Here is a 26,876-nt window from a genome sequence, read left to right as displayed (position 1 = left end):
GCTGTAGACTACTGTCACACAGAGGATACTGAGATTGTGGGCTTTTGGACACCCTTATGATTTAGTAAATACCAATGAAAACAGTATTTCAAGTTTTTATTAGAAAAGCTCTATGCTTTTTACAGTTTCCTAGATTTTAAGACTTTATGTCACCTTTTTGAAATCTGTCATTCTATACATAAATAGCTTTCCCTTCATCAAAGGTTCCTATGTTTTACAAACACATGAATACATGGGTATTTCCCATATCAGTCAATCCTCACTAACTCCAGTTTCTAAGTCTGCATAATTACCCAGTATCATTATGATGTTATCCTGACCAAATTTTTTCCAAAACTTGTGTGAGGCTAAAAGAATTTGCCCAGATCAGTAAGTTCAAGTCAGAGTTACACAACAAATGTGATGGCAATGTTTGATTTAATAAAGAAATCACAAACTTCCTATAAGCTTAAGGTAGGTTCCCTTACCTGCACTTCCAAGTTGTTTATAAAACCTGTATTCTAAATGAAGCTGTGGTGCACGTGATTTTATTGGTTCCTAAAACAGAAAAAAAATTTGGTTAAAATCAGTTTGACTGAAAAAAGTTCTATCCTATATTTGAAGATTTGTGACTGTACATAATGCTTCAAGTTTCAAGATAAATCACCCTAGAATGAAAGTCTAACGACAGACTTTACCATTACATGTTATTTAAATAAGTAGAGAACAAAAAGCAAAAAGACTTGCAATATGCACTCTGGGGGAGCTCATTTAAATACAAAGCTTATTCATGGCAGTGAAATTCAAGAATCGTTCAGCAAAGCTCCTGATCCTTGAAGAATGACCCTGGACATTGGCAGGAAGAAAGTCAAAGCTGCAAAACATCAAGTCCCAAGTTCAGTTTGTGGACTGCGGTTGCCCACAGTATTTTTGTTGGTTACTAGCCTATATTTTTGAAAAATGTTGAGTCATATATCTGTGTTTTAAGTCAGACCACAGTTGTATAAACCTACAATCTTGTTTGCAGGAAGCGCTACAGTGCAGCCAGTTATCTGGTAAAAACACAGGAAGAAGTCTCCTCCTTCATTAACACGTGTCAGTCAAACATCTCAAAGCACTCAAGAATATTCTATTTTTATACATGGAATAAAAAAAAAAAAGGATAAATCTGCAATGCACCCAAAACATTCTCAACTGTTACTCATCTGCACTTTATACACAAAACTTAATGCCTATGATCCATAAAGGCATTAAACATGCAAGATTACAAAGCTTCTAAAAATATAAAGTTAACATGGAGAGGATTAAGGGACTTGAGTAATTACATTTTCAGTAAAACCGTGCACTTGGGATAGGCAGTAATGTGGATTTACCTACTGCTTAGACATCCTTGAAACGGAAGTTAATACTAGCCTCAATTTTTATTTGGATGTTGCTTATTTTCTTGCATTTCAGAAAAGAGATGAACTCATCATGTAGAAGTTTGCCTATAAAGGAGGCCCCTAAGACAAACACACACAAAAAAATCCTTTTGTGTTTCACATCAGCTCCTATGAGTTAGAGCAAGAACATCCAAAACAGGTTGAACGTAGACAAAAGTGAGCTAACATCTTCAATACAGTGGAAGAACTCTTCTGTCTGCATAGGAGGACACAAAGGCTTTAGCTGATCCACTTATCTGGTTTCACCTGTGGTCTGTACTGTAAGACTAATGTCCACATTTGGCATGAACTCCCCATTAAAGACTTCCTTTTAAGTCAGAAGAATGATTTTTGTACAGGAATTCAGGCAATTCAACTTCCAGCCAAGCTGTTCATCACCAGCTCAATTCATCCCCTCCATTTGCCAGCAAGGGGAGAAAACGGTCCTGGTTGCTTCTCAACTTCCTGATATTTAAAAGCTTCAGAAGTCAAATATGACTTAGAAAACAATGGTAAAAAATATTCTGAAGGCAAAACTGAACCTGTACTGAAGGCAAATACAAAGCAATGCAAAAACAAGTTTGTCATATAAGTTGCATTTAAATTAAGATAATTGTTGGTGGTGGCTTGAGGAAGAGTCTATAGACACCTGCACAGCAAAGGGATTTAGGGCAACAGGAACTCAGCCTGTTCAGTGAATAGTTGATTTATCCAAATAAACTATTTGGATAAAGGTAGAAGGATTAATGTATCAAGATGTGAGGCTGCTTGTGACAAAATCAGGGAAAGTAAGCCCAAGCCACTTCTGCATCAGGAGCTGCTGGAGCCTGAGCTCTGGATGCTTGCCAGAGTCGTGGCAGCTTCTGAGAAGATCATACCAGAACAGATGGTTGTCCTGTAGGCCAAGGGCTTAAGGATGCTGGCAGATGTTGCATTTGTAGCAAAAATAACTGAATTGCTACTGCCTAATGTACAAAATCCACAACTCAAACCAATGGCATCGTGATCACTATGAGAGGGTACAGCTTTGTACCTGTGCTCAGACTACATCTGTATGTTTACGGGCTGGTTTCATGCAGGGAAGAAATTCCTACTGTGTGCAATTTAGCATTAAAAACCCTCAGAAGATTAAACCAGTAAATACGGCTAAGGCATTTCAGAAGACAAACTCCTCTGTGAACTACATGCCCTTAACCAAATAACGTTCAGCTGAAGAGCAGGATGAGGAGCTATGTGGTGACACCACACAAGTCAGAACACAGGCACTGCCAGCAATTTTCCAAGATGCAGCACAATCCCCACCCCCAAAAAGAAACCATGAGACATTAGCACGGAATTTCACAGCACTTTCTGATCAGCTCTTTGGCATCCATCACACAGTTTTCTAATTTTCCAGCTTTAACATCAGGACAGGAGGAACAAATAGCTGAGACAGCAGGGTTGCAGTTGCAGAAGATGATCTCACACAGCTAGAAGGACTTGGAGCAGAGTTTTGACTTGGTCCAACAATGTAGATAAAAGAAAAAGTTGCGTTCAAGTACATTGAAAGCAGCTACTCTACCACTAGTCAGCAAATTATTTGAAGGATAAAGAAAACTACAGTTAAATACACATGTAAGAGCAGCATATTTGCTGCTGAGGAAGCTGAGTAATTCTTACTCCTGGGGAATATGGTCTAAGATTAGGAGACAAAAAAAAACCCCAAACATCTCTTCTACTGTTCCCTCATTAATCTGCTCAAAAACGAAGCAGGTATGCAAATGCCTGCATGGCCGCTGGATGGCAATTCCAGTTCTTCAAACATGAAGGACCAGAGATTTTTAAGCATGAATCACAACAGGGCAAATAAAACTGGAGTGTGTTGCAGAGTAACTGCTTTAACACTCAGATATTTTTGAGACAGGGGAAGAAAGAATGCTACTGGAAAAAACAGGTAAGATTAAGGTAGCAATAAAGGTAATGTCATTCAGCTCTGCCATATGGCTATTGAAAGGTTTCAGGTTACTGGGAGGTGTCACTGCAGGCACTGTTTTGAGAGAAACAAGCATCCTTTGGACTAATACCGCTGTGTTTTTCCTGTATTATTACTTCCTTATGCCTGCAATGCTGTAACTTTGTGGGATTATCTTTGAAAGTGAATTAGAAGCATTATTGATTCAATAAAACACCTCGTCTGTGTATACAGCTCATTTTCTATTATCGGATCTGCCTAAAAAGCGAGCTACTCAGCAAGCACCAGTCCTCCTTCCTGATGCAGATCCATATCAAGGACATCCTAAGCTCCACTGAAGGTGTTTATTTATTTTTTTTAGGGAATATCTTCTGAAATTTGCCAACAGGCTTGAAAACAAGTCCCTCCTGCAAATCCCTAATTATTTTTCATCTGCTATGCATCATATAAGGAGAACGCTAGAGATATAAAATCTGTGGCACTTGAATGTGATCAGAATTAATACACCAAGTTCATCTTGATCTTCCATAACCTGAATGACTCCTGCCATTATGCCAGTCAACATCGGTTGGGCAAACAGGCATGTTTGCTGTTAATATCAAATTAGTGTTACAACTTTAACTTCAGATTCTAGGGTTTGAATCTGTGATCAAAGACCATACAGATGAGAAAAGAGCAGATCAGATAAAGACATCAAATTTGAAAACCCCAAGAGACTCATGAAAGTCTTAGTTTACAGATAAGAAAAGTTAAGGCATAAACACAAACTACTGGGCTACGATTTCACATAATGCGGCAGAGCTACGAGTTAGAGACTTTCCCCATCCCCTAGACTCCTACTTCAAACCACCATTGACCACCCTGCCTTCATGCCCTGAAGCAGTCTTCAGAAGATGACTTTTTACCTGGGCCACTCACCGGTCCAGGTATAAGAAACGTGGAAGCTGTCATTGCATGCAACTGGGGAGGTCTACATCGACTGCAGGGCAGAAAATAACTTGGTAACTGGTACTGAGGCTTGTAATACTGGATGAGAAGAGAGCTGAGAACGAAACTCCTTGCAGAAGTTCTGGAGTTCACTACTGTTGGGACTTGTTTTTTTTAATGCAACTCCTGCAATGCTTTGGTGAGCCAATTCAATTCACTTTTACCATCCTATGATGTAAAAGGAGAAAATCATGCTGAAGATGCTGTGGCTATATATCCTCGGCCATCCAAATCAGCTAAAGGAAAGACTGACCTTCGCTGAATCGGATCTTGTTTTGCCTGTTGCATCTGCGGTTTCTCCCCCAAGGGAATTTTAACCATTGAAACCCCCCCTTTACTGCCTCTCGACTCCAAAAACGTGGAGCAGCAGGTTGCACAGTGCCACGCTCCTAAGCAAACTCTCTGACAACACCCCATCTAGAGAGAGAAGGATCTGGAGAATCGATGGAGTCCAGAACAGAAAGGCCCAACCCAGGGAGCAGGAAGAGGTGGCAAACCCTCAATCAGTGTCATTCACTGGGACCTGGCAGCCAGCCTGGAAAGAGGGACAACGCTCTCAGTGGAATAAGACAGCTACAGACCATTTAGGTACCAAAAATATTCAGCAGGTGGAGGAATGGGTTCTTTCCTTGTTTTTAGTGTTCTCAAGAATTTATCTTAGTTTAAGTTAAGTTATTCTGAGGGTGAGAGCAGCATTAAGCCCAAAGTTAGAAAGTTGCTTTTTGTCTGAATTTTTAACATTAAGTACAAGACATTTAAGAACACCTGAAGCTTCTACTTACCAGTTTGATCGCTACATATTCATTGGTGTAGAGATTTTTACCTGCAAAGGAAAAAGGAAAAAATATTTTAGTTCCACATTTGACACTTGCAGCTAGAGACACAACACAGCAGTGTCACTGATGGCAAGGAGCTGTCTTCTCAATTCCCTGCTGAAGTTCATGCCTTTAACAAAGTGTAAGCCTCAAAACAATAAGTTGCAGCAATCCACCAGGGCAGGCAAACACTATCTTCCATTCAGCATAAGGTAATCATGTTTTATGGTACCACTCATGTTCGATGCAAGCGTTTGAGGAGATATCCCAGACATATTACGTTTTATTATCCACATCATGTCAAAAAAGTCTGGGGAACAAAAATGAAGGGTCAGAGCATTATTTCTTTTAGAAATGTCTTGAATCTGCTGGACACTGAACAATTTTATCTTACGATCTATAGGGAGTTTCACTAGCTTAATCGTGCTACACAAAGTGACTACTGCAAGGAAGCATATGAAAATAACCTTTGTACCAACACACAGCTTTTATTTCTTCCTCTACAAACAGGCAGGCAGCGTGTATAAAATGCCTTCTGTATGCCAATGGCACAAAGGCAATCCTTGTAATCTAGTAAGGCCAATAGCTCTCTGTTGCAATATGGTACCAGTGATGTTAAAAAATATACTAAAAGAACAAAACCCATTCTCAGGACCCCAAAACACGGAGCAGTGTCTAGTCTGATACTAGGTCTGGCAAACATGAAGGGCAAGAGCCTAGGACAAGTATAACCAGGCAAGCACACAGCCAGCTGCCAATATATTGTGGCTCCATGACTCTGAGACAGAGTTGGTACCCATGTGTGCTACAGCTGGAGGTGAATTTTTCCTCCAGGAACCTGTCTGGTGTTTGAACCAAGCCCTTGGCCTCCTTAGTGATCTGTGGCAGCAATGCACAGCTACATGCGTCAAGGAGCATCTCTCTGTGTGTTCTGAAGCTGCCAGTTATCATATCATTCAACGCCCTCCAGTTCCTCTGCTAGGTAATCTGAGCAATCATTCCCCTTCACCTTCTCCATGTTGCTCATGATTGACAGCAAACTCTCCTGGAAGAGATATCGCTGGGGAAGAATGCTCAGGCAGTCCTTGTACCTGATCTGTCCCATCATCCTGACATCTCTCCTACCTTTTTGACCTCCTCTAGTTCCACCGTATCCTTTGAGGAGGGCAGCCTCCACTGCACAAAGCTCCCCATGGTTTTATACAGGGAAGTACTGACCTTCTTCGCTCATCATTGCTAGCGCCACTACAGCCCAAGTCATGCTTTCATTGAGAGATTGTCTAGCTCCAAAATCCAACAGCAATCTATACTGGAAGTTATCAGTGCTTGTTTGTAGCACCAGCTTTGCCCAGCTCTATTACACATTTACTTTCCAATTCCGGTAACAGATATCGATGCTTAGAACAGACCAGGTACTGAGAAAGTCCCGGACAGGGAATTACATACTTCAGAGCAGGTAGGAGTTTGGGGAGCTCTAGCATATCTACAGGACACCATTAAAAACCATGCCATGTCATCCCTTGCATACAGATACTCTTCACATGCAGGAATAGCATTGGAAGACTCAATAAAATTAAAGACATTATGAACATAAGAGAAGACAAATAGTCATCTTTAAATCCTGAAATATTTATCAGGGGAAATTCCCCATTTATTTTACTTTGTAACAGCTTCATATTTTCTGCATTCAACTTCTTTTGATACCATCCCCACTATACTGTCGGTGTAGTTCTGGCCTCCGAATTTCAAATCAGGTACTCCCAGTCCAGGTCCAGCACCAAGCAAGTTGCTTTAACATTCATTGGGAAGCCCCAAAAATTTATGGAAAGCTTCAACCTGTTATGGTAACTGGCAATGCTGTTTAACAGAGGGCAGGCATTTGAATGTGAGGTTAAACATCCTTAGAGGAAGTGTTTCATGCAAGCAGATGTGCAAGTTGAGCTCCAGCATTAACCCTTACAACACAGGGTTGTTTGAATCTATTTCTTTAGATTTTTTAATAAAAACTATTATGTCCAGGCTGGAAATGAAGGGTAGAAAGTAGGTTTTGCAGTCGCATCAGGAACACTCAGACATTGGAAAGTGACTTCAAAGCACTGAAAGAGCTGGAAGGCCAAATCAGCAGAAAAGCAGGTCGCAGGATGAACTGCTTCACCCTTTGAGACAGATAAGGGCTCCAGCCTCATGCTATCTGACAGCTGGTGGGGGGAGAACATGCAAGGACATTAAGAGAAGGCAGCCTAAATACACTTAAATTATCTGCTCCATATTAGCTACCAGCAAATGAGTCATATCAGCAGCTCCAGCTGTAGCTCACCCACTGACACTTCCTCCTCCCCTCCTCTTGATAGGGATTGAACTCCTATCAAGATGCTCAGCTTGAGGACACTGAGCCGAATGAAGGGAAGCTCCAGCCCAAATACGTGAGAAAGATGCTTTAAACAGCAAGAAAAGCAAGGAGGGAGGCATGGGAATGCCATCCCCTACAGATCCCACAACCTCCATCACAATCTTGGAGATGCACCATTTCAAGGTAGTTTTTGCACTTAACGTGCAGGGGTGTAAGTCCATCCAGGGACTGATGACCCACAGACCTTCTAGCAACACTTGTGCTCTCCCCATCGACACAGGATAACAATATTGGGGAAACAGTGCTCTTCCAAGGCAGAGGACATTGCCAACACCCTCCATGTATATGGAGTCATAATCCAGCCTATTATGGTCTGGTTCATAAGGCTGAGGACTAGATAAAAGATAATTCTAGTAATGAAATTCCTCAGTTAAAAAACTGGGATTAGCAAAACACTAGCCTGAGATATCGGGCCAGCAGCCAAAGGTAAATGAATTATTTAATCCTCCAGTTCATCCCCTTCAGAGCACGCACTATGGGGAGACTCTGAACATAAGGGAGTGCAAACGGGTCCAGCTTCTGAACTCCAAACCCTTCCTAAAGCTGCAGCACGACATACTTGCTCTGCCAGCTACGATGCCAAAGCAAATCCCAAAAATCTCTCCGTTAACTTGCTCCAGACTGAGATCTACCCCTCAGTTTTGCTATCACACTGTCCAAGGTGTAATGGCTTCTTCTTCCTCCTTCTATAAGGCAGCACTGCTATTAAAGGAAGAGTAAAGGCAGTACTGCTTACAGAAGAAAGTGAATCTGCACAGTAAAATAAGCCATGAATAGAAGCTGCATCTTATCTTAGTAAGACAAAAGATCTGTAATACAGCTGAGATGATATAGCTGTGCTAACAAAAGCCTTTCAAGTTCAGGCAAAGCTTTTGATGGAGCAGCAATTAAATTCATGCCTCAGTTTTGGGTAGTTCCACTGACAATTATGAACTACATATTCTAAACGAGAAGTGATGCATTAAGTCACTGACATTCATGTGGGAAACTAACAGTGGATTTCTCAAGCCCTGGCAGTAAGATACGTCAAATATATGGACAGATTGGAGACTGGTTCAAGAGCCCAAAGTGATCAATCTCTTGCGTGCACCATTCCCACAGGTCAAAGTTAACAGCCACAAGTACAAACCTTTAATGAATGACAAATTAAAAATGCTTTGACCCTTCCTTCTAGCTTGTTGCTATACGGACAATACATTCTGATGACAGGTCAGGGCTGGGTAATGGAGCAAACATCCAAACAGTCATCCTAACGACCAAGGAGAGCTCACCCCAGGCAGCACAGCATGTGCAGAGAGACCAGATCCCATGGGCAGCTGGAACAAGTTCACATCAATTTTGTAGTGCCAGATTTGATGTCCCTTCTAGAGCATGTGTCTCCAAATAACAGCTCCTAGTGTGGATCCTACACCAGATCTACTCTTACCCATGCCTTCCACACCTAGCATTATTCTAGCCCTATATTCACATGATTATTTTGTTATTTGGGAAAAAGAGACAAAACCAACCCCAATATCAGATGCTATTATCATCCTCTTTATTTTTTTTATTGTTTTATTTGTTTTAAAGCAGAGCTCCTGGCTTCAAACTGCAGCCTAGGAGTCAGCTGGGCAGTTCTTGCTTTTGGGGGGGGACACCTTCCCAGATCGGATCAACCTGCTTTGACTTGGCAACATACAAATAAGCAGCTTTTCTTCTAGTTTGGGGCTTGCTGCTTGCTGCTGAGATGTGCTGAATCTTCATGAGACCTCTGCATGAATCATACTGACATCTAACTTCTGGACACTATGCAATTTTTTTGGGTAGCACATGAAAACACAATTTCTCCAAAAATCCCTTCGGTGCAGCAGCCTATCAAGGAAGGATACAAGCAACATACAGGATCTAGCCCTCCTAACATTTTTTTCTCCTCCAAACGGAGAGAAAACCTGCATAATTGTCATTTTTAAGTGATAATTGAAAGCACTGTTTTGAAAATACCAGATAATGTTTGCATTAGAGCAAAAAGATTTGGGCTCCAGTCTACAGGTCTGCTAAAATAAGACCCTGCTCCATCCAGAACTTAATGCTTATTTTAGAAAACTCTCCAACCTACTGAAACTGGAATAATTTGACATTAGTACCTATTTAATTCCTTAACTAAATAAGGGTGCCAAACACTGGGAAAAATGAGACATTTGAAGAGGCTTATTTATCCCTAACATGGCTCATGGTTCAGGATTTCAGGCAAATACAAGAAATACCCACTGTGAAAGTCCATGAGTCAATATAGGGAGTCAGTTTGTAGGCTCAGCTGATGATAATCTTTTCTATGGTGAAGTTTACAGCCGTGCCTTATCGTGGCACTAGATTTTAACAGGTTATATCCCATTCTTCCTGAGCAGTGAGTACCTACTGGCATCACACGATTTTACAGCCCAGTGAGCCTGTTGTCAGGCTGTTTTACGTAATGCCGCTTCTCCTGTCAGCTTGGGGTGGAGATACAGGACCTCATAACAGCAGAAGTCACACTATAAAACTTCAGGCATGCTCCAGCTCCCAAGGCAGCACAAGAATTAACTTGGCAGACAACTGGGAGCTGCACGACAGGGCTTGGCGTTGCACAAAAGGTAATGGATCTCCATAAGCGCGCAGAGTCCGGCCCAGGGACAGCAAGCAAGATCCCCTGCTCTTTGCTAGCACCATTCCCCTGCTAGTAGGTTGAGCTGCTTCGGAAACCAAAGCTCTTACAGACCACCCATCTGCAGCCTATCCGAAGAAAGAGCATCCAGTCAACCCCGTCTCATCTTATGACTCTGGGCCAGACCCTGAGTTTTGCATTCATCTTCCCATTTCAGCTCGTCTGTGGGCTGGAATCCAACTGTGCTGCTCCCACATGCTTCAAAAAAATAATATGCCCGGGGCTATCTGTATTTGCAGCAAGAAAGATCAACCCTAAGCAGCAAGCTTGATATTCGCAGAAAACAGCTTCTGTACGTACATGCCATCCCCTCCCTGAACAATCAGTCCTCTGTCCGGCGCTGGAGTGCGATACAAGGGCAGCTTAGAATGAAAACACAACACCTGAAAAAGAAATTCTTCAGGGAACTGGAAAAATATATTTTCCCCTTGTTTATCACTGTGTGACTTTGTTCTTCCTGTGTTACTAAAAGCATTCACTGGTGCTTAACTTCTCCAAAACTATGTAAAAAAAGCCAAAAACCAGAGGGCATGCCATTCATTTCTGCAGGACAAAACTGCTATCAGAGACTTGTTCACTCGTGTTTGAGATGCGCTGCTTCTCCTTTCCCCCAGCACAATTCAGCGATAATTAGCATCACATCTGTGCAATAGAAATATCTGATATTTGAGCAAACAGGAGTTCTTAAGGCTATAGTGACTGGCAAAAAGCAATAGAAGTTTAAAAAAAAGTAAAGTAATACAGTTTCTATAAGGACATTACACCTAACTGCTGTTATCAGTCTGTACGGCCCATTGCCCAAAGACAGCGTGCTACTTAGTTAACCAGTATTAGCAAAACATTTACCAGTGTACTGGGAAAAAACAAGAGCCACTCAATTAACAGGTGTTGCTTTTTCCACAGTTAAAATTGACTTTCTCTGTAAACCAACTTTTTCAGAAGCAAAATCTCTTGTGTAGCATCTGTGCTTTCAAACAATACATTAGTCAGAAATCCAATACTGCTAAAATTGAGAAACATGAAAAGGAAGAACCATGGAAACAGGATCAGCATTTGGGCACCAGCTGAATAAACGCCAGGAGCCATCTACCTGGAGGGATCCACTAGAGCTGCTGAATCTCAAAGCAGAGCTTGGATTACAAAGCAATTCAACATCTCCATGGGGATCCTGCTATCGTGACATTTGCTGTCGCGGGCGGGGCTTTGAAAATGCAATACAGCTATTCATGTTATGTTACTGTAAGGATCCAAACTTATCTTCAGCTGCCAATTATGGCCATGTGCTCATGTTCATGAAGGTGTGAGTTTTTGTCCCTGCCCTTGGTTTCTCTCCACCTTTGGAGCATTATCTCTGTTCCTGCAAATCAATAAAACTTCTCTAATGTAATGCTGAAACCAAACTACCTGTTTACTGAGACAGACCATAAGCAAGCTGGTTAATCTTCACACTGTGGAGAACTGGCACATCATATAGATGCAATAACCAAACCTTAGAACAAAAGATTACATAAATTAATCTAAGATTACGTAGATCCTAAGCAGGAATCTACAAAGATACTATCAGTAGTTGCGTGTTATAACCCTTTGGTTACCTGAAGCGACTTCCTGATTGATTTATCATCCCTTGTGCCTGAATGCACAAATGATTTTAATTTCAATTCTAAATACATACCGAATTTTGGGGAAATTATTTATGTCAGCCAGCCTGTCTTGAGCACCCTCAAGTTCACTACCACAGCAAACCAATTCATTCAGCAGAAGAGGAGAAATGCAACTGTTTTAAGTCAGGATCAAGACCATCACAGGGTGCTGCTTCTGATCTACAGCAACTACCCCAAAACCACGTATTGGGAGCTCAGGGACATGTAATTAAAAACACCGGCTGCTTCCCCCACCTCATTTAAAAAACAACCATTGTTTGTTTAAGATGACTTAAGAGCCCAATGCACTGCGCAGTCCATTGGGCTCTTTAAGTCATCCTATACAAACGATGCATTAGCATAGCCATCTGTTTGGGTGACCAGCTGCAAGACATGTGGTTAGAAGACCAACGGGCCACAAAAAATCACGGGCTGCTGGGCCAGTTCAGCAGCTGAGAGGCAGCAGCCAGATGGCCAGTCGGCACACCCTACTCTTCGCCAGCCAGTGAGTCAAACACACAGGACAGATCAGGGAGTGGGTGATGGGACTGAAACTAGGGCACTGAGGTTAGTGAGGGACGTGGAACAGAGAAGATGTGGCCGAGTGCTGGGAAAGAGTCTCACCCATTACTTTAATAGGGTGCCCTAGCTTATGAACAAGAAATTGAGAGCAAGATTTAGCAATCCAGGCAATTAAGAAGATTTTTTTTCACCTTAGGCAAGACATTCAGCGCTGAGAACAGTCTTCATTGTTGGGGTTGTTCAAAATTTACATCTTTGGCCTCTCCAGTGTATTCACTTTGACTTTATGCAAATAAAAATAACTAACAGTTACATCTTCCGAGTCAGAAGCTTCAAGTAAGGCAGTTCAACACTTGGGAAACAAGACAAGCACATGCATTTCTCTAGCCAGGGTTTTTATGTATTTAATACTCCAGTGGTGAAATGCTAATCTGGAAAATGCAGGCCACTAAAACTGTTACTTCTTACCTAGTCTGAGTTCTCCGAAATTCCCACACCCAATCTTCTTGCCCACTCTGAAGTTGGGTCCCACCATAAGAACGCCAGAAGATGCCGATGAGCTTGGTCGAGAACCGTGCCCGCTCCTTCCTGGCATTCCTTTCGTCGTCCGCTGCCTTTCATCCTTTTCCCTATTAGGATGGTCCATGATCTTAGTGAAATACCTCTGCCAGCAAGCTGGCAGAAAGGAATTGGAGTACGCACTCTTCTCCTTAGAATAGAAATATATATCCAAAAGTGTCTGAGTCAGGGTCCAAGAGAGTCATGGAAACGCATGGAGTTCTTTTGGCACTGTATCCAGTTTCCTAATGCATCTTGATAATGTACCAACGGGTCGATTATGTTCTTGAGAACTCAATAAAGGCAGGTTGATTTTGGTTTCTTACCTGGGGAAAAGAAAAAGGATATATGAAAAAAAAAATCATTATTTTAAAATATCAAGCAAGAAATGTACAACAGGACCAATGTGCAGAACTCTCCCAGCCTCGAGGAAATTAACAGCTATATGGGAACTTCACCATTTTCTTAACAATTTTCTGATAAAAAGCCCCAACGTCACAAAGAGATATAAGTGCTGCCCATCCACTGCTTGCTACTGGAGTTATCAGGACTCATGCCGCACAGACTAACAAAAGCAATTTCAATTACACCAGCATGTCAGGTGGAAACTGTAAGGAGATCACATCCCATCTCTAAAGCAACTCTGAAGTGTAAAGTTCGTTTTCTTCTCACTTCATACATTTATAAAAGTATTACACTAAAGCCAGACAAAAAATAAAAAAGTGGCCAAGAGAAGAAAATACCAAAACACTTAGGAAGTCAAATTCTCCTTCATTTTACATCTTTTAAAGTTAACCTCAGATATATTTGCTAGTTGAAACTGTTGTCTTACAGAGATGACCAAAATTAGTAGCCAAAGCAAGATTTATTATTTTAAAAAAGCTAGAAATTTCCTGAAAGCTGTACCAACATACAGTTCATGTTACTAACATGATTTAGTTGCCAAAAAAAATGAGGTTTTGGAAAAACAGATGTTCTAATGGAATTGGGTGAGGGACGCAAGGGCCAAGATCTTCTCCAGCAGCCTGCATTCATGACTGGCAAACAAAAGCCTGACAATTCTCCCAGAGAAACTGCAGTGCACCTTCCTCCTGCTTGTCCAAACTTGTCACCACCATAACCCCAAGGGCAGGCAACTCTGGACTACTCCAGACAGCGCACTGGCGCATCTCACGAGCATCAGTCCGCTAATTCTGTCAAAAAAAGACAAGAAATAGATGTTTCTCAACACATGTGACACTCTGGAGAAGCTTGTGGTGCAGTTCTTCAGCAAGAACTAGAATAAACATACCTGGAGCTATTTCCCACATCCTAGGACCTATACGTACTGAATTGTACTCCTTTAGGGGACACCGTTGCATTCATGATTTTCCATATGTGACTGGATGAGTGCCTGAATAATTTTAGAAACAAGGTTTGTGTCCTACTTCAGCTGCAGGCATCCACGCAGAAGTTTCAACGTTTGCACAGAAGTTAGCAAATACCTCCAAAGTCAGCAGAGAAGTGCTAATGAAACCATCTAAACAAAAGTCAATGTGGAAGGACATCAGCAATTGAACACTATCAGATACGCCCAGAAACATAACCATATTTACGAGGGTTCAAAAGTTACTAAGGCAATTGGCTCAGTCCTCCTGTAGCAATACATTTGTAGAAGATTTAGCAAGGGTTTCTTCTGTTCAATTTCATGAGATGAAGCTAACCTACCCTACTTCCATTTATCCAAAAATAAAAGAGAAGCAGCATTACCCATCCACAAAACAGTGGCATGGAACAAAACCATTAGCCCTTGAGTAATACGAGTATGCTTTCCCTAACCTTCAACTGTGGTGTACTTTTATTTCTGGAAACTTTTATTTTGATCTAAGGCATCTGTGTACAAGGCAGAAGTCATTCACACTAGATCCAGAAAATACAGGTAGCTACCAGCTCGAAATTCCAGTTTCTGAATATTAAACTAGTCTTTAGCACAACTCTGACCTTTTCTATCCATTTCCATTTGCAGTTCTGCGTGTTTGCACAAAAGAGGGCACAGTACTCCCCAGCTTGATCTTCCTCCCTAGTTTTTTTTTTAAATACTTCCGCAAACAAAGCAAAGATTAAATGCAGAGAATGCACAACTTCAACACCACTTTGCAATTACTTTCCACTGCTTTTGTTCATGTATTATTGCAGGCTTTTATGTCAGACAGGGAGTTTGCAGGACTCTAAACAGGCTCCATCTTCATAGGAAGGATGCTGCGTCCCTCCACAGTGTATTAGGAAGACCTTGAGGAACTAATAAGAGCATAAAGAAACATCCATACACATGAATGGATGCTTCACGCAATGTAACAATCCCACAAAACCACGCATCTTTAACAGTTTATACTAATGCTTAGAACCTAGCTCAGGTTGCACAGGTTACAACCCACAGGATATTTCATCTAGCCCGTGACTCAGCAGCCCTCTTTTCTAGAGTGAAAAGGAGATGAATTCTCATTGTCGCTCTGCACAAAGGTGGATCTCTGCAGAAAACATCATACAGCATGTTTTCAGCAAGTCCAGGAGGTCTGAAAATTATCAGGTCATCCGAGAACCACTGTATCACATCCATACTACCACTTGGCCATCCCGACCCAGAAGCTGCAGCGTCAAGCTCCCAACGTGGTACTAAGTAATGTGTAAAACTCAGTTCATGATTAAGCACTGCTGGCCTGGCTAGAGACAGAAGGGCCGGAGATGTTCACATACAAGAAATTCAGTGTTTAGTATTACCAAGCTTTACTTGTACCTCAAATTAATTCAAGATTTAATACTTAAAACTGAATATGGATAAGCAGGAAGCATCTGTTACAGGCAAACAGGATGAACTGGTTTTTCATTGTAGACATCCCAACATACTTTCAGCTGCAGCGTTCATTTTGAGGGGGTGAGTTAGCACTGCTTCTCAAAGCTGTTTGCATAGATGCAAGCACAGTTGTATTTACTTTGTGAAACCAGCTTGCAGAAGCAATGACGATGCTCTATCAGATATCAGAAAAGCACTTTGATTGGACCCCACCCCAACCTGTCCTGGAAGGAGAGACTTGCTTCAAAACAAACAACATAAAAAAGGACAGTCATTGAAACTAAGGAAGTTTATTGTTGAACAGAAATCAAATGCGAGGATGATGATGGAGTGCTTCTAGGGCTGGATCACTAAGAAAGATGAGCAGAACAGAGGAATTCTATGAATAAAAGTAGCACTTTGGAAAACACGCTTGATCCCACCAAAGCCAGTGAGGAGGATTTGTTTCCCCTGGAGACCAAAGTCATTATTTTCATCAAGATAATCCATGGGCAACAACTACAGACCTCACAAAAGGGTAAACAGAAAGAAATCTCTAGCAAGAGAACAAACCCTGCACAGTTTATGCTTGGAAAAACCAATGCGTGGCATTGTGTGAGACACAAAGTGCAGCACAGCTCTGTAGACTGAGGAGATACTACTACAAAGGACTACATGGAGAGGGGCTAAAAACCCTGAAAGAAGGAGGCAAAATCTGCATGATGGGGATGGATTACAGCACAGGAAGGAGAAATGATACAATTTTTATAAAGTTGCAAACATTTTTTTTTTTCCTTGCTCATTCAGCTAATAGTTACAGGGCCAGTAGAGAGTGTAAGAAAAGTCAATATAAGCTAAAACCACCGGAAAGGGCTTCTAAACAACCCTGATAAACATGAGGTGGACTGGGAAGAGACAGGCTGTTTAAGAATGCACTACAATGTTTTCCTGCATGATGCCAGAAGCCATTTAACCTTCCTTCTGCTGTGAAGTACTACCAGCTTTCGACCTGCAGAGTAGATGGATCCAGATAGTGAGGTTGCTTTGCAGCATAACCTGATGCCTAGGCACAGATCTTTTCAAAGCTGTTTGGCTACCTGCTGGCACAAGACAGCATCGTTAATAGAAAAGCATTTTACCAGCTATGATAAAATGGGGCTGAAAGCCACCAAAATGGAAAGGTGCATAATTTAACATGTTTCAAATGGTTGATGTGAGTTGGCCTTGATCTTCAGTGATTGTAGGGCAGGCAGTGCTCCATCAGTGCTCGATGACACAAGCACATCATTCCTCTAAGGGCTGCTCAAGCCTCTTGCAAGCACAAGCCCTCCTGAGCCTTGGTACAGCTTCCCCCTCCTCCAGACTAAAGTCTGAACTCTGCTCAAGCCCTGTGTGCCAATTTTCAGATCCAACATCAGAAATACACTGCTTGGTTTGACACTTGCACCATCTTGCTCAGTGCATCTCAGATGGGACAAGCAACTCCACTCTTCTCAGGCAGATTAAGTACAGAGCTCCACCACACATTTTCTGGCTAGTGGAATAAGATGTTAATGGTTATAAGCTACTATGCCTCCATCCTTCCCCTGTTCCCCATCTGTATAAGGTTTCCCCAGGGAGAAAGATGGAAAGGTCACGCCTGACAGTCTGCAAACAAGAAACATCCTCTCTCTCAGCTGATAGCCTCCTGCAAACAGGAATTCAGATCAGCAGTGAATGAGTGAACCAAGCATTTGATAACCTCTTTATTACAGTCAACCCTACGAGCAGATCCCAGCTGCTGGTACACCAAATCGCACAAAGATCTTTAGTACGTAGTAACAATACCAAAAAACAACTGTAGTAAATATGGCATCAAATATGGCTTTTGAGGACTAACAAAGCGTTTGGCTTTGGAAGAGGAGTGGCAGAAGAATGAAGACTAGACTGTAATGTGAAGTCAGTCACATTAATATTTAAAGACTACTCAGAATGCCAGGACTATTTCCTGCCATGATTCAAACTTTTTCATAACGATTTTCCTTCCTACCTTTTCACCCACTCAGCAAGATTGCTCTTGAAAGTTACTTGCATTTAAACAAAACTGCATGAAGATATTTCCCTAATGGTGACTCAGTCCAATTCCAGTATTCATTTCACATTCAATATAGTTGGAGGCATAGGAACAGTTATTTAATGAAAGATACAGGCTTGAAAGGAAATTACTTAAAGCACAGTTAGCAAAATAAAAAAAAAAACACCTTGTATCCTACACACTTCAAAACACCTAGGACCTGAGATCTAAATCACAACCTCACCTCCCTCAATAAACCCACAGTGCTAGAGCTACAAACCAGCTTCTAGGCAGCGTTGAAGGCCAGTGCCTTTCATGTTGTGATCCATAGCACAGTCCAGCATGAAGGAAGGTTTATCACTTACTGAGCACTCGTTACAGCACAGAGACATTGCTCAAAGACATCCAAGTTTTCTCAATTAAGTCCTTATGTTTGAAAGCAGCAATAGTAAAGGACAATGCAAACAAGAAACTGCTGTGAAGAAGCCAGAACAATCCTTATTCCCACCCTTCAAAGGAAAAGCTTGCTTCACCTGCACTGAAAATTTCTTTGACCTACTTGAGATACTCTGGAGACCCTTCCAAGATAAGAATAAGAGCTGTCAAAGTCTTGTTTTGTGGCACAATTTCAGAAAATCTGTCCAAACTGAAGTTGCAAATGAATCCCCCTTTCTTCAAATCAAATCAAGCAGACCTGATCTAGGTCTGTGTGCGTTTCTGATTCATGAAGGAGTCAAAAAGTGCTAGAAATCAAACTGCAAGTGCTTGGCAGATGGATCACCACCCTAACAAGCAGAAGTAGTTTGGCCATACAATTCCTTTATCCTTCTTAAAAGAAGAGACCTTCAATAAAGTCCCATTTTCTTTTGAGATGGGTGATCTCATCCTGCTCTCTACAGAAACAGGAACTCAATTTCTCAAAGCAACTCCAAGATTGTTGCTTTAGGACAAGGCACATGCCTTCTCACTGTATTTTCCAACATCCACCCCAGGTGCCTCTGTAATACTTTTGGTAAGTCTCTTGATCTGGGGAGTGCTTTCCAGACAAGATCTGCTACTTCCCACATGACTTCAAAGACTATAAAATCCTCCAGGGCCCTCAACTGACATGTTATAAGCATACGGATATGAGATCACCAGCTTCCACCCTCATTCTGTGTAAAAAGTAGAGCCTTCAGCAGCAGAAAACTTTGCTTGTTTTGCCACTGATTGGGACAAACGGTTCACCCTCTAGAAAAGGTGTAACAGCCAAGATGCAGGTAATGAGGAATATTTTGAAACCAGGACATGTGATGTGTTCACTCACGTTCTCAGCATCTGCCAACTAGTTTTATTAGCTTACATCCTTAAGCCTAGAGAAACAAGCTGGCTTTGTGTCCTCTGCATCACTGCATGCATTAACAGCTTCCTAGGCATCAATGCTCTTTCTATATTAAAACACAATTAGTAAACCTTTCACTTATAGCTTTGCTCTGTTCTACATGGACACACATCTCCATTGGCTTCAGGTCCCTTCGTGCCTTCTCATCCCACCACATCATCTCTTCCCTTCCATGACTTTACTTCTTGTCCTGCTTCTGCCCAATGCTACTTTCCAACTGGCCCCAACAAAAACTTCTTTTTCCAAAGTCACCCCATTACTCACTTCTGGTAAAGCTGCTGATCTACTAATGAGAAAATAACAGTTATGAGATCTGCCCTGTTCCCAAGGAGAAAAATTAACAGATAACCAAATATCCTATCTTGGTCTGACCTAGAAGACGGTCCTGCTCTGGTGCTTGGCTATCTACACAAACAGAAAGGGAGGATGCAGAGGCTGAATGCTCTCTCCACTCAGCCATGAGAAATATACTTTCCCCCCCCCCCCCCTTTTTCTCTCCCACTCAAGATGTTTCTGGTTACCTAGAGAGCCGTCTACTAGGAGATACTCCCCCAATAAGCTTCCTATTATGGGAGTGTATTTCAACTACCTACCTGTATCCCAGTAGCACCTCCACACAGAGGAGATCAGCATTTATCTGTGCTTTCCCAAACAGCACTAGACTGACCTGGTTTCAGTGTCCTCAATATTGTGCAAAAACAACAGAAAAACTGAAAAAAGTAGGTCAAAATTCTCTGTTGCAGTTTAAAGCTGGTAGCAGCATCGACAAAGCTGGCTGCAGACTATGGCAAGCAGGTGCACGTCACATCAGATGTCCCATACTTGGGAGGTTCTTTCGAACCTTGAAGACTACAGATGCCTTTTAAACACTATGAGTTGGTTCTGTTGAATCATTTGACCCAACAATTTAATCTTCAGCTTGTGCAGTTAGTTTTGTTCAGCGCTTCACAGGCGGAAAAAATTGCCTTACAAGATGAGGCATACAAACAGTATTTAAGTCTAAATTGCTGGGAAGGGAGAAGGATGGACAACTGTGGATCACTACACTCATTTGTTACTCATGAGTGCACAGGACTGTCAAGCTGACATCCTGCAATTACACAGTTTTTACAGAAAGGGATGAACCCAAACGAACTTACACCATTTTACATCCCAGGGAGGTGAACTTCCATGAAGTCTTTTCCTTGAAAACCTTGTGAACCTGCTAACACACATTAATTGTATAATCCTCAACTAAATGTGTTGGCAAGTTACTTTTCCAAATAAGTCTTGGTTGATTGCTTCACCAAGAGCAATCCAAGCACCCATTCTGCAAGTTCATTCCTGAACTTTGTTCTCAATACCCTCTACACAAGCTCAGCATGAAAGTCAGGAATGCTAGGGAAGGAAAGAGTAGTTTAGTTAGTAATTTAGTTCTTCCACACGAAGAGAGTCAAAACAAAAAACAGACCATTCTTCAGGGAAATGGTTTGTGCAATACAAGCTAGATTCATTGACTTCTCTTCCCCACTCAAGTTCAAGCCAGCAGCCATGTACACATATTTGTATACGTTTAACAAAGCACTACAGATCATAACCTGCCAGAAAAAGAGGGTTAGTGTTCTTTATGAAAAGTTGCATTATGCTGGAACAGCTTAAGTTGAACACTTAAATAAAATGAAATAAAATGAAAAAATCCCCAATGAAACCTGAGCTCTGCATATTTTAATTTTTTTTTCGGCTGGGAAAAGAAAAGACTGAAGAGCAACTGCCAGATCAGCTCCCCTCTACCTTCTGAGGCTTGCTGCAGAAGTCAGACACATCCCTCTACATAAAAGCCTGACAGAGTGCCAAATCCCTGTTTGTCAGTAGCAAGCACCTCCAAATGATGCAGGTGTTCAGCCCACACACAGCTGTCTACACACCACCAGCCCCAACACTGCATCCTCAGCAGCCCCAGGATCCTGCAGCCCTTGCTGCGCTGCTGCCCCAGGAGGGAACTGTCACAAAGTTTTTAAGATCTACCTCTTGATATTACAGTAACCGACCCCAGCTTTAAACTCCAGCATTTGAAAGGCTTCTCAAAGACTAGCAAAAAGCATGACGTTTAGGATACCATCTCTGCTTGCAAAAATAGGCTGTGTAAGGCCATGTAAGATCAGGTTCCAGCAGAAATAGATATTTATGAGGATGCTACAGAGGAAATCAGAAAAAAACCTCGCAGTAGCAAAGGGTCTGCAACAGACCCGAGGCAGGATGAGAACCCTGCAGATGTTCTCTTCTCTGATATCCAGGCATCACATATGCCTGTATTTTTTCATCTTAAAATACTAGATACCTATACCACCCCCTTCCTTTCAGGCAATGGATTTGAAGAAGAAAGGGGCAAAGCCTACCGGAGAAGAGATGACTTCTAGACAGCCATGTGCATCTTCAAGGAATAAGGCACATCAGGCAGGTTCAGGTGCTTCCATGGTGGTTGATGGATGCAGTTTGCAGTTACTGGTATCAACGATGAGCAAAGTCCTCGACAAGACCACCGCTGTGACTTAGGCTCTGGAGCAGGCTTGGACCACTGGAAGCAACATCACTTTTGCAGATTTATAGCATAATTTAACACAGATGCACCTCAATAGTCTACAACTGTTTTATCTGCACACCACCTGGCAAGGAAAAGAAGCCTGGAGGATGAATTGCAGACAGGCTCAGAGAGCTTGAAAAGACTGGTAAATTTGGCGGTTAAAGACAAAAAGCCCTTTGCACTATCCAAACCATGAAGTGCTTTTTTCTGCTTTCAGAAAGGAATGCAAGTATCAAGTTCAGAGCCAACTCAGCTTTCACGGTGTGTGCACGTGGGGCGGGGGAAAAGCCTCTTACTAGAAGAAGAGTCCTTGTGAACTTAGACAGGGTCAAAGAAAACTGAAGACCCCTCGATAGCAAGGGGTAGGTAGAAGCTGTGTTAGTGAAACCCAGCTCGAGCTGACAGGCAGTCCTCACTAATTCAAAGAGATGCTGAGAAGCATTTGGCCATGTGGCAAGATGAACACAAGCACTCATCAGGTTCCTGTTTCCCCTGTGGAAGAACACATTCGTGTTGAGTGCCAGCCAGTATCAATAAAAACATTGTCATTACAAAACAGTAATCAAGTGGGATTCAGCTGTACGCTCTCTGTACCCCAACTTGAGAGGGGAGCTCCAGGTTGCCAAACTTGGCTTCTGAGTGCCTGATGGGAACAGGTTGCCTCTCCTCTGTCCCACCAGTCCCCAGGATGCCTCAAAAAGCTGAGGACAAACAAGCAGAACAGTTTCTTGGTTGCCTCAGATCAGGACACCAAACCTCTGCCAAGGCTCATGTCAGCTCCTAAAAAGAGCTTCAGACATGGCTGGTCAGATTCAGGATTCTCAGCCCCTGAAACCAGGTTAAGTAGAGACTTGGATGATGCTTGTTAGTGGTCTGAAGCAACAATGCACCCTCTGCATGCTATTAATCAGCATGTAGATAATATTATGTCCAAAGCATAGCTGCAAAGATCAAAAGACTGTGTGTGCTGTGTCTTATCACTGTAAAACATCACAGTGATGCTGCTGAGCATTTGCACCTGATGGCTCAGGAGACAGAGGAAAGCTAGTCTGGCCTCTCACAGCATTGAGACCTAAATAGGGATGCAAGGGCTCTCTCAGCGTCCAAGTGTCCACTACACAAAGCAGCAAAGCCTTAGAGAAAATATCAGTTCCACGCAAACAAAATGAAGTTATGAAGGTGCATCAGAAATGGGTGCCTTCACAAAGAGAGCTTTATGCAAGTACCTAACTCAGTGCAAAGATTTAGGCACTGAGCTGCAAGGACTTAGGCTCTGAGTGCCAACACACACTATAAATCAGGCAAGATTCATCCCAGCTTAGGTGTGTCCTCCAGGGATGAATACCAGCAATCAGCCAAAGCAAATTTGGCTGTAAGAGAGACTACATGCTTTCATGTCCTACCGTGGGGCAATATTCTGCATCACAGATGCTGAAGAAGTTGCTCTTCACCACCGCACAGCCTCGTATGAAGAGAGGACAAAAAGAGAAACCTATAAAGGGGACATGACCAAACCCAACAGTTTAGGTGGGTAAAAGTCACAAGTATACTCTGTGCAGCCTGTGTAGCTAAACTTTAAGACCTGGACTGGCAGGCAAAGCCCATACTCCCGATAGAAAATGGTGAAGCAGACATCCCTGCCAAGTTTGCATGACTCCATCCCACAGACTCTCGCTGTTGCCCAACAGACTTGATTTGTCCCCTGTCTCCAGGTTGCTCATCACCAGAAACTCCTTGTAAGAGCTGGTTAATAAATTGGAAACACAGTGATGTAAGAGATGGTGAGCTGGAATATTAGCATCTCTTAAAAAAAAAAAAATAGTAATGGTGATGCCAAAAGGAAAGACAAGTAGTATATTAAGAGGAAACACAAGAAAACTTGATACTTAATGATTTAATGTATATGTCTTTTCATTTTAATGCCTGAACTTCACCTTCTCCTTACTTGAAGATACTGCCTTTTTCAGCAGTCATGGGACAGAAGATCAGACCATGCTGTCGCTTCATATAATTAGATGTTTGGCAGGAATTGAACTGACATTACCTACATATTTTGCTTGCAACTAAACTATGTCTCAAAGAGGAAACTATGCACCCGAGACCTATATACAGAGAGAAATCTCCCTCAGCCTTTAATGTGCTGTTTATTTGGAGACAAATTGCTGTCAAACAGGGGTGACAAACCTTGCAACCATGTGCAGAGGTTAAAGAGCACAAGGTAGCTGAAAAGGTAAGAACCAAGACTCCTGGATAATAGATCCTGCTCATTTGGGCTTAATAAATACGTTGCTTCAGCCTAAGTAAACAAATCTCAAAGCTGCTACCAAGAAGGGGCAGCAGCTGCCAGCACCCCCAATTCCCTGCCATTGCCTCATTCTCTCCCACCCCACTATTTTTTGCAGGGTAAGGTTTTTACTGGCATAGCTCACTTCCGTTAAAAACTGACGGAGCTTAATATTTAAGGCACCGTTACACTAAAAGCCTGAAACATGCTGCAGCGATTTTTCTTCCCTTCCTATTATGGGATTATAAAAACTCCATGAAGTCAGCACTGCAGCTGTGCTACAGACCCAAAACTGGCTGTCAAACAACCCCCACCTATCCTACAGGGTAGCATCCTTATGGCATATGAAGAACAACCTTTTCCTTTCTCTCCGAGATTTATGACTCCCCTTTTTCAGAGCTCCCAACTGCGTATCCTTATGAAGTAGTTCAGCTGTCAGAAGAGATTGATCCGGATAGCCTACACAACTGAAGGATGCCAAGAATTACATGCAGACCAAGCAAAACACCCACTGGAGAATTACAGCCCCCTTGCAGGAGGGTTAAAAGATGCTTAGGAGCTCTGTGATAGCTTTGTGAAATAACCCTGTCTCTTGCCTTTTTTAAATTTTTATTTTATTTATTTCTAAACAAAGCAAAGGTCACTCCGTTTGTTGGCAGCTATGAGCTGCCTCCTCCCCGGTGCAAGGTACAGGCTTGGTTACCAGTTTCGTTCTGTGCCCACAAGTGGGAAGATAGGCTACACCCACACAAACATCATAAGCTCCATAAAACCTGCACTTCCTCAGCAGAGCAATTAGGCATAATAATCCCAAGATACACAGTTAGACAGTTGCATTTGTTCACAGAAAGTAAATGTTTGTGCCTAGTTATTTCCTCGATACGGCAAGGAAGCAGCCTGTATCACTAGCCCACAGTGGAAAGCCAAGCAGAAGCCATCGATACTCCAGAGAACAAGCTACACTGCTTTAAAAAATTGTAATACTCTAAGGTTTCTGTTGTTGGTTGGTTTTGTGGGTTTTTTTCTTCCTCAAATCTGAAGGTAGCAAGTTGACAGTGGCTTAAAAGTCTTCACATGCTGGATGGGTGTTTTGGTTTCTTCCAGATCTATTAGCAAGCACCGCCCTACGCCTGTAATTTTTCTACCTGTGCTTCACAAGATGCAGTTTCTTTGTAAAAAAATCACCTGCGCCACTTGCCGAGATGAGGTCCATGCGCTACATCAGGTAGCACAGCATTGGGAGAGGCAGCCTCTCCACATTGCCATCCCATGTAAAACCATCCAGCACACCGGGACATGATCAGATAGCATGAGCAGCATAAGAGATGGCAACAAACACTCTCCAGTTTCTCACAGTGATAGTCTTGAGATGAGCTCTGGAGGTTTGACTGTATCCATCCAGCTGACAGCGCTTGCCTTCATGCACCATCAAGCTCATCAAAATTTCCCCCCTTAAGTACAAAGCAATTGGACAAATTTAAGTTTGCAAAGGATCAGCCTGGTTACGAGACATCACCATCCCTTCCTCGTTCACGCTCTTATCCTGAACACAGGTTCACAAATACAGGTGGCCAGACATCACCCCACCTGTGTGCCAGGTGATGGAGAATGTGCCCAAGATGCAAGAGGGTGTTAATACCAGCAAGGATATCTGGCAATCCACAAAATCCTGCATACCAAGGAAAAACAGATAGTCGTCCACCTCCACAAAAAGGCAGTCTGAATGCAGGCAGTGACAGTGTCTCCCCACTGAGTGCCCAGTCCCACACAACAGGGCCACTTGGTGACCGTGCACACACAAAGCAGTCCCATTTTTCAGCTGCAAACAATAGTTCCAAAGCGACATCCAGCTTCCACAGTGCGTTTATTTTCATTATCAAAGCCAGATGTATTCAGCAACGCTGCTGTGCTAAGGTCATGGCAGTGGATTTAATTCGTGCCAACCTCTGCTGCTGCTACCAATAACCCTCTATCTACATCTCAGCACCATCCCACCACCTGACACTTATTTTTCAGATCAAGAAACAGTACTTAGGTAGTAAGTGAACATCTTGGCTACCTTTTTTCCAGGTCATCTTGCCATTTTGGTTACTTCCATTCAGATTCAAACTCCCCAGTGCCAGAAGAGGATCACCGCTGAAGTTATTCAACACCCAAACAGAAGACACTGGATGCCCACCTACAGCACGTTTTGGTTCGGCTGCAAGCAGCAGGAACAAGCAGCGCCGACACAAGCGTTCAAGCTCACATTGCATTTAATGGAGCAACGTCAGCTCAAGGAAACAGCATGCAAGTTCATAGGGAAATAAACTAAGAGAGATGTTTCAGTTTTGGAGAGGCAATTTTACATGACAGCTTTTCCTAGCTCTCTCCTTTCCCTCATGTTAAGGACTTTGCACAGTTCACAGCCTGGCTCCTCTGTTTGCTGTAAACTTGAGACATGCCTATGTAAAGTAAATATTGTGCCAAAACAAACAAATCTTCCACCCACTTGCGGTCCAGCAATCTATTAGGAAGGAAAGGCAAGGCACATACCATTAAAACTACAAATACCACCTAGTATGAACAAGAGTAAAGTCTTGCAGTTAACAAAAAGAAATATTTTGCTCCATTTCTCAAGGATTAGATTTATATGTTGGCCTTAGACATGACAGTATCCTTGTTTTGCAAGCTTCTAACCTATTCATGTTTCAACACCATTTGACAAAGAATTCAAAGACCTTAAATTTCTCCAGCTATTATGATAAAGCCAGAGGAGAGCAATCCATATGTGATCCCTCACTGAGGAAAATAATGAAGCACAAGCTCAGTTATGCAGTGTAACAC

The 26,876-nt window shown here is 42.4% G+C and overlaps 1 protein-coding gene across 5 annotated transcripts in view; it reads right to left on the bottom strand.

The window, feature by feature from the left end:
• CSNK1G1 (casein kinase 1 gamma 1) overlaps positions 1-26,876 on the bottom strand; it is a 110,928-nt gene that overhangs the window by 51,647 nt on the left and 32,405 nt on the right. For 3 of the 5 annotated variants that reach the window (XM_087743881.1, XM_087743880.1, XM_087743879.1), the window contains 3 exons: positions 12,874-13,289; positions 5,121-5,161; positions 468-537 (listed from right to left, as the gene is read on the bottom strand). In XM_087743881.1, the coding sequence (XP_087600007.1) occupies positions 468-537; positions 5,121-5,161; positions 12,874-13,051 (289 nt within the window). In that variant the 5' untranslated portion in view covers positions 13,052-13,289. Of the gene's footprint in view, positions 1-467; positions 538-5,120; positions 5,162-12,873; positions 13,290-14,047; positions 14,157-14,254; positions 14,483-26,876 lie in introns of those variants that run through there. The other 2 variants (XM_087743878.1, XM_087743882.1) reach the window with 2 other exon arrangements.

This window comes from Nipponia nippon, unplaced genomic scaffold, assembly GCF_047370975.1.
Source record: "Nipponia nippon isolate SJK-2023a ecotype South Korea unplaced genomic scaffold, ASM4737097v1 scaffold_9, whole genome shotgun sequence".
Lineage (NCBI taxonomy): Eukaryota > Metazoa > Chordata > Aves > Pelecaniformes > Threskiornithidae > Nipponia > Nipponia nippon.
This window is presented reverse-complemented; position numbering and strand designations above follow the sequence as displayed.